Source organism: Lithobates pipiens, unplaced genomic scaffold, assembly GCF_037356315.1.
Source record: "Lithobates pipiens isolate NorthernLeopardFrog02 unplaced genomic scaffold, aLitPip1_a1.2 Scaffold_98, whole genome shotgun sequence".
NCBI classification, from domain to species: domain Eukaryota; kingdom Metazoa; phylum Chordata; class Amphibia; order Anura; family Ranidae; genus Lithobates; species Lithobates pipiens.
In genome coordinates this window covers 11,379-24,536 of record NW_027507921.1, presented here as the reverse complement: position 1 = coordinate 24,536, position 13,158 = coordinate 11,379, and the positions used below count along the sequence as shown (strand labels likewise).

The window sequence follows — 13,158 nt, the reverse complement described above, 5'->3', positions numbered from 1 at the left end:
AGATGTTATAAAACGTCATATAAACATTATTATTATTATTTTTTTGTACAGAAGTTTTTGTAAAGTGGAAGGAAAATGATAAATGGTTTCCAACATATTTTTACAAATAAATATGTGAAAAGTGTGGGGTACACACTTCCCGTACACGCGTTCCACGTTAACAAAGCTGCTAGGTTTTCTATGCCTTATCCCCATTCAGAAAATGTACTCTTGTTTCCTGTCCCAGTTAAATAATACATCAAATAGAGGAAGGGATGGGATTTTTCTTTCTGTTGGGGACATAGACAGCAACAAATTACTTTTTATTTTGTTTAATTGAGTGGGGTTAGATTATCGATTGGGTTTTTATTGCTGAGTCCAAGACAGGAAGTGAGGGGAACAAAAACTGCAACAAAAACTTCCCAAAGGTTCTGACTCTTTCCCACGCTATAAAAAAATGTATATAAAATAAATAAATACATCAGAACTAGTGTGGCACATTGCTTAAAACTGACTTTTTGTCAATTGTTTTCATCTTTCCATCTATTAAATATTCTGCCCTTGTTGTTTTAACTTTGGATAGTAAAACATTTTTTTTTTCTGCCAATAAATACCTTATACAGCCCACTTCCTGTTTCTTGTCTGGTCATTAGCCTAGGCTTATGACATCACGCACAGCTCTTGCTCTCTCTCTCGTGAGAGTTTGCCAGGAAGGGTGGGGGATGAGTCATAAGAGGGCCAATGAGAGCTGCAGAGCTGGAGGTGTGCCTCTGTGTGTCTGTGTAAATCCAGGAAGTGAACAGGCAGCAGCTTCAGCTGCCCACAGTTAAAATGGCTGCAGCCAGACTCGGTGGAGGGAGATTTCTGCAGCATATTTGGCAAGTACAGAGTCACAGTATATATAAAATAATGTGCAAAGTGGTTGGAAGGAAGATTCGGAATGGCAAAGATTTTTTTTTTTTTTTTACAAATGATGTTAGCAGACTGCAGTTCCTCTTTAATTACTGTATACATACTTCTATGTTTTAGAAAGGATGTTCCAAAATGAAACAAAAGCAAACGTACTTGGTCTGATGTCGTTCAGGATGAATTCACAAATAGTTCCATAGAAGTTTGCTTTACACACACACTTTGTGCCATCATCGCTGCCACCATTCATACAGGGCCGGGCAACACCTACATGTGACAGAAATTAAAGTAATATAGGGTCAAATGTGGATAATAAATAAAATGAAACAGTAGTAGCATTGTTCATACAGTAGACGATATACGAAAACAAATTATTTTAGTGAGAAGTTAGGAGAGAAGAATAAAATACTGCAGTTGCATTAAAGTGGTTGTAAACCCGCAACAGTGACGTCATCGCAGCTCGAGCCAATCACAGTGACAGAGCCGCAATAACCAGAAGTAACCCCCGGGAGAGGTGTCGTCGGCCGAAGGGGGAGACGAGGATGGCTGCAAGGGCTTCGTTCTCGGGTAAGTAATTCATAATGATCTAGGATACTATGCATACTAGCTCATTATGCCTTTGTCTTGCAGGGCTTTTTTTTGTTGTTTTTTTTTTTTTAACCAGGGTTTACAATCACTTTAAAGCAGTATTAAAGTGATACTAAAGTCATTTTTTTTCTCTAAAAATAACAAACATGTTATACTTACCTGCTCTGTGTAGTGGTTTTACACAGAACAGCCCCAATTCTCCTCTTCTCGGGTCCCTTGCCAGCGCTCCTGACCCCTCTCTCCTGCCAAGTGCCCCCACAGCAAACAGCTTGCTATGGGGACACCTGAGCCAAGCTGCTGCTCTGTGTGTCCATTCAGACACGAAGCCATGGATCGGACCTGCCCCCTTTCTCTCCTCATTGGCTCACTGACTTTGATTGACAGCAGTGGGAGCCAGTGGCGCACACTGCTGTGTCTCAGCCAATCAGGAGGGAGAGTCCCGGACAGCTGAGTCTCTTGTGCAATGGGATGGATCGAGATGGGGCTCAGTTAAGTATTAGGGGGGCTGCTGCACGCCAAAGGTTTTTTTTTTATATCTTAATGCATAGAATGAATTAGGATAAAAAAAAAACCTTCTACCTTTAGAACCACTTTAAACGTAAAAACAAAAATTTTATATAATTCAGCTTACCAATCATTATCATTAGATGTGCTAGCAGATTTAAACACACTAATAAACTGAAGCCAAATTCCAGCTCACACTTTATAATCAGTTATAGCAATCATTTTTTTTTTCCTTTTGGGATAAACGTTTTACGTTAATTAAAAAAAACAACAACTGGCTTTTGCAAGCACCCCTGCCAGTGTTAAATGTGAACTGCTACATCCGAAGGAGAGCTTATTCTTTTTAAAAATAACAGACTTACTGGCTGGATCACTGGATGAAAATAGAAAAAAGAAAGCCTAAAAAAAGAAAACAAATGCACTCGTCATATCTAAGTTGAGTTGGTAAGCCGGAGTTGGTAAGCTGCAATATAATAAATGTTTGCTTTTGGGTTTAAGGGAGAAGTACAGCCGAATCTCATTTGGCTGTACTTCTCCCTTAAAGCAGAGAACCAAAGACTGACAGTCTCAAATCAATGCTCAAAGTGGAGGGGAGAACTGAGAGATCAGCTGGGATAGATCACTCAGTTTTCAGCCTTAGAGACAGCGGGGGACAGATGCAGCATCACATCAATGCTGCATCCCCCTAGGTAAGTATGATTAAAAAAAAAAAAAACATACTTTTTTAATACTGCTTTAATTTGGTCTACTTACTTGAGCGTGTCGTTGTTGCCAGAATGGTATCAGTTGTTGGAATCACTGCAGTAGTTGGAGAATTTGTATCGCTTGATAACCCAGTGGTAGTTTCTCTTGTTGCTTGGGAGTTTTCTGGTGTCACATTCAAAGTTGTCTGCACAGGCACATTGCTAGCAGAGTCAGCAGTACTTAGCTCTGTTGGCCTGGACGATTCAAGTGTAACTAGCTCTGTTGATGTTACTGATACATTTGTAACTTTGGTTGTTGGGCTGTAAGACTGAGCAGTAACTTGATCTGTTGCTGCTGAGGATCCTGCCGTGGTAGACGCAAATGTTTTGGAAGTTTCGGAAGATAATGCTTCAGATGGAGTAGAAGTGACAGCTGTTGGATTTAATGATGCCATAGTAATTGATGTAGATGTTGACTGTGTAAAGGTAAATGGTTTTGGTGTTGCAGGTATGTCTGAGGAAACAGAATCAGTTGGTTTGAAAGACCCGTTAGTAACCCCTACAGTTGAAACCCCTACAATGGTGGCAAGTGTGTTGGTGGGTCTAGAAGATCCAGCTGTGATAGTCTCATATGATGTGGATGATTCAGCTGTAATGTGCCCAGTTATCGTTTGGGAATCAGTAGTAACTGGTTTTGGAGAACTGAATGACTCATCTGTAACCATTCCAGTTGTTTTGGCTGATAAAGCAGTACTCTTACTATTTGAGCTTGGCGAGTCAACTGTATTCGCTTTCGTGGAACTTGGTGATTCAGGGGTATGTGGTGTTATAGTAATGAATGATTCTGTGGTCATTGTTGTTGGCATAGATGACCCAACAGTAACTGACTCTGTTTTTTCAGATGTATCTGTAGTAAGGAAATTGGTTGGTTTGGATGACCCATTAGTAACCCCTACAGTCGAAACTCCTACACTAGTGGCAAGTGTGTTGGTGGGTCTTGAAGATCTAGCTGGGAAAGTCTCATATGATGTGGATGATTCAACTGTAATATGCCCAGTTAAAGTTTGGGAATCAATAGTAACTGGTTTTGGAGAACTAAATGACTGAACTGTAACCATTCCAGTTGTTATGGCTGATAAAGCAGTACTCTGACTATCTAAGCTTGGCAAATCAACTGTATTCGCTTTCGTGGAACTTGGTGATTCAGCGGTAAGTGATGTTGTAGTAATGAATGATTCTGTATTACTTGGTCCTGGTGATTCTGCAGAGAAAGGCGTAGACGATAGCAAGCTATCACCACTTATTGGTGCAGTTGGCCTAGTCGTTACAACAGTGAGTCCATTTGCTGGGCTAGTTGAATTAGTGGAAGACACTGCGCTTGCTGGATCAGTTGAACTAGATATTAAAGCAGTAATAGGGTAACTTGAACTTGATGATTCTGTGGTCATTGATGTTGGCATAGATGACCCAACAGTAACTGACTCTGTTTTTTCAGATGTATCTGCAGTAAGGAAATTGGTTGGTTTGGATGACCTATTAGTAACCCCTACAGTCAAACCTCCTACACTAGGGGCAATTGTATTGGTAGGTCTAGAAGATCCAGCTGGAATTGTCTCATATGATGTGAATGATTCAGCTGTAACATGCCCAGTTTGGGAATCAGTAGTAACTGGTTTTGGAGAACTAAATGACTCATCTGTAACCATTCCAGTTGTTTTGGATGATAAAGCAGTACTCAGACTATTTGAGCTTAGCAAGTCAACAGTATTCGTTTTTGTGGAACTTGGTGATTCAGCGGTAAGTGGTGTTGTAGTAATGAATGATTCTGTATTACTTGGTCCTGGTGATTCTGCAGTGAAAGGCGTAGATGATAGCAAGCTATCACCACTTATTGGTGCAGTTGGCCTAGTCGTTACAACAGTGAGTCCATTTGCTGGGCTAGTTGAATTAGTGGAAGACACTGCGCTTGCTGGATCAGTTGAACTAGATATTAAAGCAGTAATAGGGTAACTTGAACTTGATGATTCTGTGGTCATTGATGTTGGCATAGATGACCCAACAGTAACTGACTCTGTTTTTTCAGATGTATCTGCAGTAAGGAAATTGGTTGGTTTGGATGACCTATTAGTAACCCCTACAGTCAAACCTCCTACACTAGGGGCAATTGTATTGGTAGGTCTAGAAGATCCAGCTGGAATTGTCTCATATGATGTGAATGATTCAGCTGTAACATGCCCAGTTTGGGAATCAGTAGTAACTGGTTTTGGAGAACTAAATGACTCATCTGTAACCATTCCAGTTGTTTTGGATGATAAAGCAGTACTCAGACTATTTGAGCTTAGCAAGTCAACAGTATTCGTTTTTGTGGAACTTGGTGATTCAGCGGTAAGTGGTGTTGTAGTAATGAATGATTCTGTATTACTTGGTCCTGGTGATTCTGCAGTGAAAGGCGTAGATGATAGCAAGCTATCACCACTTATTGGTGCAGTTGGCCTAGTCGTTACAACAGTGAGTCCATTTGCTGGGCTAGTTGAATCAGTGGAAGACACTGCGCTTGCTGGATCAGTTGGACTAGATGTTACAGCAGTAATTAGGTCACTTGAACTTGATGATTCTGTGGCCACTGATGTTGGCATAGATGACCCAACAGTAACTGACTCTGTTTTTTCAGATGTTTTTGCAGTATGGGAATTGGTTGGTTTGGATGACAGAGCAGAAGTAGGTTCATGTGTTCCAGAAGATCTTGTAGTAACTATAGCTGATACAGTAGAAATTGATGATTCTTCAGTGACTGATACAGATAGCGTAGCTGACCAATCAGTATTCAATTGGGTTGATCCATATAAGTCTTCTGTATTGGGTTGAACTGTACTTACTGTTCCTGTTTGTGATTGACTTGTACTTGCAGAAACTTCAGTGACTGTCTGTGACTGGCTCGGACTAGCAGAAACGTCAGTGTCTGTCTGTAATGGGCTCGTACTTTCAGAAACTTCGGTGCCTGTCTGTAATGGGCTCGTACTTTCAGAAACTTCGGTGCCTGTCTGTAATGGGCTCGTACTTTCAGAAACTTCGGTGCCTGTCTGTAATGGGCTCGTACTTTCAGAAACTTCGGTGCCTGTCTGTAATGGGCTCGTACTTTCAGAAACTTCGGGGCCTGTCTGTAATGGGCTCGTATTTGCAGAATCTTCAGTGTATGTCTGGGATGGGCTCGTACTTTCAGAAACTTTAGTGACTGTCTGTAATGGGCTCGTTCTTTCAGAAACTTCAGTGACTGTCTGTGATTGGCTCGTACTTGCAGAATCTTCAGTGTATGTCTGTGATGGGCTCGTACTTTCAGAAACTTCAGTGGCTGTCTGTGATGGGCTCGTACTTGCAGAATCTTCAGTGTATGTCTGGGATGGGCTCATACTTTCAGAAACTTTAGTGACTGTCTGTGACTGGCTTGTACTTTCAGAAGCTTCAGTGTCTGTCTGTGTTGGGCTCGTACTTGCAGAATCTTCAGTGTATGTCTGTGATGGGCTCGTACTTGCAGAATCTTCAGTGTATGTCTGTGATGGGCTCGTACTTTCAGAAACTTCAGTGGCTGTCTGTAATGGGCTCGTACTTGCAGAATCTTCAGTGTATGTCTGGGATGGGCTCATACTTTCAGAAACTTTAGTGACTGTCTGTGACTGGCTTGTACTTTCAGAAGCTTCAGTGTCTGTCTGTGTTGGGCTCGTACTTGCAGAATCTTCAGTGTATGTCTGTGATGGGCTTGTACTTTCAGAAGCTTTAGTGACTGTCTGTGATGGGCTCGTACTTGCAGAATCTTCAGTGTCTGTCTGTGATGGGCTCATACTTTCAGAAGCTTCGGTGGCTGTATGTGATGGGCTCGTACTTTCAGAAACTTTAGTGACTGTCTGTGATGGGCTTGTACTTTCAGAAGCTTCAGTGGCTGTCTGTGATGAGCTTGTACTTTCAGAAACTTCAGTGTCTGTTTGTGATGGGCTCGTACTTTCAGAAGATTCGGTGGCTGTCTGTGACTGGCTCGTACTTTCAGAAACCTCAGTGACTGTCTGTGATGGGCTCGGACTTGCAGAAACTTCAGTGTCTGTCTGTGATGGGCTTGTACTTTCAGAAACTTTAGTGACTGTCTGTGATTGGCTCGGACTTGTGGAAACTTCAGTGTCTGTCTGTGAAGGGCTCGTACTTTCAGAAACTTCAGTGGCTGTATGTGATGGGCTCAGACTTGCGGAAACTTCAGTGACTGTCTGTGATGAGCTCATACTTGAATAATCATCATTAGTTGGTGCTTCTGATGTGATTTCACTTTCAGGATCATTAGTTGTTGCTTCTGGTGTGTCACTTTCATATACTTCAGATGTTGTACTAATACTATATACACTTGGTCCTGTGTAATTCTCTGAATTAGTTGTAGATGTGAAAGCTATAACTGTAAAAGACAACACATTAGTTTAAAGACAGAATCCTGCATACTACTCTTAAAGGGGTTCTGTTGTGTTCCTTTAGCTTACCTACAACAAGGATAGTGAAATCAGTTGCAAGCAGCCATCACTACCCTTAAAATCATGTAGTAGTTTAGTAAGACATGTTTAGCAATCCCACTGGTGCCCTTTTTTCTTAAATATTTTAAATATTATATATATATATATATATATATATATATATATATATATATACACAGTATCTCACATAAATGAGTACACCCCTCACATTTTTGTAAATATTTTATTCTATCCTTTGATGTGACAACACTGAAGAAATGACACTTTGCTACAATGTAAAGTATTGAGTGTACATCTTGTATAACAGTGTACATTTGCTGCCCCCTCAAAATAACTCAGCACACAGCCATTAATGTCTAAACCCCTGGCAACAAAAGTGGGTACACCCCTAAGTGAAAATGTCCAAATTGGGCCCAATTAGCCATTTTCCCTCCCCAGTGTCATGTGACTTGTTAATTTTACAAGGTCTCAGGTGTGAATGGGGAGCAGGTGTGTTCAATTTGGTGTTATAGCTCTCACTCTCTCATACTGGTCACTGGAAGTTCAGCATGGCATCTCATGGTAAATAACTTTCTAAGGATCTGAAAAAAAAAAAATTGTTGCTCTACATAAAGATGGCCTAGGCTATAATAAGATTGCCAAGATCCTGAAACTGAGCTGTAGCACGGTGGCCAAGACCATACAGCAGTTTAACAGGACAGGTTCCACTCAGAACAGGCCACGTCATAGTAGACCAAAGGAGTTGAGTACACGTGCTCAGCGTCATATCCAGAGGTTGTCTTTGGGAAATAGACATATGAGTACTGCCAGCATTGCTCCAGAGGTTAAAGGGGTGGAGGGTTCAGCCTATCAGTGCTCAGACCATACGCCACACGCTGCATTAAATTGGTCTGCATGGTTGTCGTCCCAGAAGGAAGCCTCTTCTAAAGATGATGCACAAGAAAGCCCTCAAACCCTTTGCTGAAGACAAGCATAGTAAGGACATGGATTACTGGAACCATGCCCTGTGGTCTCATGAGACCAAGATAAACTTATTTGGTTCAGTTGGTGTCAAGCATGTGTGGCAGCAACCAGGTGAGGAGTACAAAGACAAGTGTGTCTTGCCTACACTCAAGCATGGTGGTGGGAGTGTCATGGTCTGGGGCTGCATGAGTGTTGCCGGCCCTGGGGAGCTACAGATCATTGAGGGAACCATGAATTCCAACATGTACTGTGACATACTGAAGCAGAGCATGATCCCCTCCCTTCAGAGACTGGGCCACAGGGCAGTATTCCAACATGATAACGACCCCAAACATACCTCCAAGAGGACCACTGCCTTGCTAAAGAAGCTGAGGGTAAAGGTGATGGACCGCCAATCATGTCTCCAGACCTAAACCCTACTGAACATCTGCAGAGAATCTGAAAGTGGAGGATCACAAGGTCTCTAACATCCACCAGCTCTGTGATGTCGTCATGGAGGAGTGGAAGAGGACCCCAGTGGCAACCTGTGAAGATCTGGTGAACTCCATGCCCAAGAGGGTTAAGGCAGTGCTGGAAAATAATGGTGGCCACACAAAATATTGACACTTTGGGCCCAATTTGGACATTTTCACTTGGGGTGTACTCACTTTTGTTGCCAGCGGTTTAGACATTAATGGCTGTGTGTTGAGTTATTTAGAGTGGACAGAAAATTGACACTGTTATACAAGCTGTACACTCACTACTTTACATTGTAGCAAAGTGTCATTTCTTCAGTGTTGTCACATGAAAATATATAATAAAATACTCAGTGTACTCAGTTTTGTGAGATATTGTGTGTGTGTGTGTGTGCGTGTGCGTGTGTGTGTGTGTGTGTGTGTGTGTGTGTGTGTGTGTGTGTGTGTGTGTGTATATATACTTGGACATTCTGTACACTAATACATCCATCAAATTTTTGCTATGTGTTTTATGTGTGCAGCAACTGGAAACACAAGCAAACAAATCTCCAAACTAGATTCTTGAGAGATACAAGAAATCGGCACATGTCAAAAAGCTGAGATATCAGTTATATCAGTGGACCTGTACTTTATTTATTAAATTTTAATGCTATATTTCTATATTTCAGCTTATTACCTCTAAATATATAGCTGTCTAATACTTAAGATAACCATACATGTAAGATTATCTAACACACAAAATCATTCAAAGCAGCTCCAAATTCAACATTTTTTAAGGGATACTCAAAACAGTACCATGGAATAAAGCAAGGAACCATCCAAGCCACGTGCAAATTATGCAACCCACAAAGATATATAAAAGACATATACATTTCTGATTATATCTGAGGATGATGAACTAATAACAAAATTTGACACTCCAAACAATAGCATAATTGATAACCTTTAACTACAGACACGTGACAGTAACACAGTAGTAGTAGTAGTCACAAGTACTGCATAAAGTAAATTACAAAAAGTTTGGAATACAGGACATAAATGTATTTTGTGGTTTATTTGGACAGAAATAAGTCAAATTATAATATCTATCTATCTATCTATCTATATATATATATATATATATATATATATATATATATATATATACTGTATATAATATAATGGGACTTATATAAGCAAGTTCTTATTTAGGATAGCAGTCACTATTTAGTGAATAGTGAACATTTTGGTCAATGTTAGGCATATTTAGTGCACCATTTTACAACTCAATAATGACTCACCCAATCATTCTTGGGTTCTGAGGTTGGCAAATCTTCCAGTTCTGTGTTGCACATTTCAGTGAATCAACTTGCATAACACATTTTATTAAGCCCAAAACATTACACCATAAAAGCCGATACAAAAGTTAAGCACTTTTGATAATATTTTTGGTTCTGTTTCTAACATGTCTGGGGATCAGCAACATTTCAAGTTTTCATTTCTCAGAAATTCTGTAGAAAATTGTGAGATTGTTGCAAAATTTTGCCATTTTGCCAAAATTAATTGGAGTCAAGGATGGAATTAGGATGGATTTTAAGGGAACAATGGTCTTACATAAGCTCATTTCAAGTATACTGGACCTGTTCTAATGCCTAAATAAAGCCCGTCATTAGCAACATTATTTTACTTTTTCACAGAAAGAAAGAATATAGAAAAAATTTAAAAATAAAAACATGAAAAAGAGAGTATACAGATGACAATCTGTGAAAAAAAGTAACAAAGAACGCTAAATGAAATAAACTCAGCTACTCTAAATACGTCCAAAACATATCTTCTAAATACATAAAAAAACAAAAAACAAAAAACAAAAAACAAAAAAATATATATATATATATATATATATATATATATATATATATATATATATATATATATATATATATATATATATATATATATATATATATATATATTTCCAAGTAAATTTCTCCTAAGCAGTTCAATGAGCAAATTAAGATGTTCTGCTTTGGCAAAATGTTGACAATTAGCAAATTGTCAATTTTGCTAAACAATCTGTTTTGTCAATGTCAATCCCTGACCATGACTAAAATGAGTGCTACTACCACCAGCAATATTACTACTAGAAACACCTTGATTTCTTTGCTACTGCTACTACACTAAGGGGTATATTTATAAAGCTGTAAATACTGTATGACATTCACCAAACATTCCCTGCCAGTGTATCTTCCTGGTGCCTGTGCATTACATTACAGAGATTGATCCACCTGAAGTGAATGTTTGGTGAGTGTCACATTTACCGCTTTATAAAATGACCATTATATTGTTACTATTAGTAATAGTTATAATAATAATAGCATAAAAAATCAACTTAATTACAATAATATACCAAAGCACTAATATCTAATAAGAAAACACTCACCCATTGCCCAACAGGCAGATAACAGCAGGGCTTTGTATATCCATAGGGTGCCCATGTTTGAGGTTTTTTGAGTGCTGTGGTCTTGCTCTCCCCTTCCTAGGAGTATTTTGTGTATTGTATGGAACCTCAGGGTACCACTGAATGACTGCAAGCTGGTACTGCGTTATATATCTGCTCTGAGCAATTCATGAGGGATGAGCTGACGTATACAGCCCTGAGATGATGATGAACGGCAACAAGCAGATACGTTTTTCCAATAGCAGTCTACAGACGTAAGATGCAGTAGGAAGGAGCAAAGTCCGTATTGAGTAACTGGTCTTAGAGCTTACAAAAAATCCCTTGGCAATAACATCAGTAAATCAGGTGGTTCTGAAAATCTTTTACAGTTAAAAGTGATTTTGTATTGGTTTCAGGGATCAGAAAATTAACATTCTCACAATTATACATTCGCTATAACTTTTTTAAATTCTGTCACATCGATTTTCACAAGCCAGGGCTGTTCAATAATATAAAAAAAAATAATAATATATATATATATAGATAGATAGATAGATAGATAGAAAGATAGATACATATATATATATATTTTTTTTTTTTTTTTGTTATGATAAAAATACATATCTAAGACTATCATCAACTTATATAATTATTATTTTTTATGATTATTATTATATAGGACAGCGCTATCTACGTGTATAAATAGAATATGGATAGGTAATTGCCGCTCAATCTATAATGTATACAACGCACTGAAGTGATAACAAATATAAAGTGATCAGCTATGATGGGCTAATTTTAAAATAGGTGAGTGAATGCCACTAAAATAGACTACAGTGTGAAAAAGGGAGTATATGTATAAGTTCCTCTATGAACTATGATGGTGTCACAACGACTTGTGCAATGAGTAAAATGGAGCTACTTATGTTAATATGTAAAATATATATACATACAATAACAATACTCAGCAAACAAAAATAAAAATAAATCCTGTACAAAAAGAAAATGCCTACAAAAATCCAATTCCGTGCAATCAATCCTGTGCAAAAAGCAAATCAAATGTGAAAAATAGCAGTTCTGTGCTGGATTCTATAATCCACTGAAAAAACTGATTGCAATAGTCCTGTGCAAAAAAGCAATGCTGAAATCCTGTGCTAGAGAGCACCACTGTGCAAAATGTCTATAATCGTGTGCAAAAAGCAAATGGTATTTCATATAACAATATAAATATATATGTCACTTGATGGCCAATATAATTGATTATATAAATTCTAATGATGCGCTATTCACACCACACAATAATGATGAACTGCTTATATTGACTCAATAGTCCATACAATGTAGCTGATAAAACTGGAATGGGGTAAAAAGTGCAGCTGTGCTTCACCCAGAGTCTTCAATAGTGTTTTCCAGTGTGAAATCTTTGTGTGTGTCACTTAATGCTCTCTATGCTCTTACTTCTATTCAGATGATAACCGGCTTAATAAACTTAGTATGGTTGTGGAGTTTTCCAGGGTCCCTGTTCATTAGGGATATTCCTCTTAGTCTTGTGCCTCTAATGTGTGCTTTCAATGGGTCAGTGAGATTCCGATATTCATATACACCAGGCATATGTGGGGAATAAAGGATAAATTCCCATAGCATGATATGTTTAAAACACACTACAAATTTTATTAAACGAACGGCCAAATGGGCACTTACAATGATAAAAGAAAATGAATAGCAAATCTGTAAAATAATTGGCATTACAGACGCTGATTACACCACCACCAGCAGTTAGCACAGCACTTTTGCAACATGAGGGCAAACAGTTTAATTACAATAAAAATTGGTACAGGAGGAATCAGAGGGTCCTGCTCATTAGAGCTTACGATCTAATTGGGAGGGTCAAGTAATACTAAAGGTAATCGCTGTGGGGAATGATCTGATGGAGAAAATAAATGTACAATGGTTAGGTGGGGGTAGAATAGGCTTCTCTGAAGAGGGGGGTTTTCAGGGATTGTCTAAAAGCTAACAGAGTAGGAGATAATTGGACAGATTTGGGTAGGGAGTTCCACAGAATGGGAGAGGCTTGGGAAAAGTGCTGGAGGTGAGTATGGGAGGAGGTAACGAGGGAACTAGAAAGCAAATTGTCTTGAGAGGAATGAAGTGAACCA

The 13,158-nt window shown here is 38.9% G+C and overlaps 1 protein-coding gene across 1 annotated transcript in view; it reads right to left on the bottom strand.

The window, feature by feature from the left end:
* The window catches only part of LOC143973778 (uncharacterized), a 35,394-nt gene extending 24,264 nt beyond the window's left edge, over positions 1–11,130 (bottom strand). The window contains exons 1-3 of the mRNA XM_077474630.1: positions 11,006–11,130; positions 2,734–7,095; positions 1,045–1,155 (exon numbers count right to left, since the gene is read on the bottom strand). Of these exons, the coding sequence (XP_077330756.1) occupies positions 1,045–1,155; positions 2,734–7,095; positions 11,006–11,060 (4,528 nt within the window). The 5' untranslated portion in view covers positions 11,061–11,130. The remainder of the gene's footprint in view (positions 1–1,044; positions 1,156–2,733; positions 7,096–11,005) is intronic.
* Positions 11,131–13,158: the final 2,028 nt, after the last annotated feature.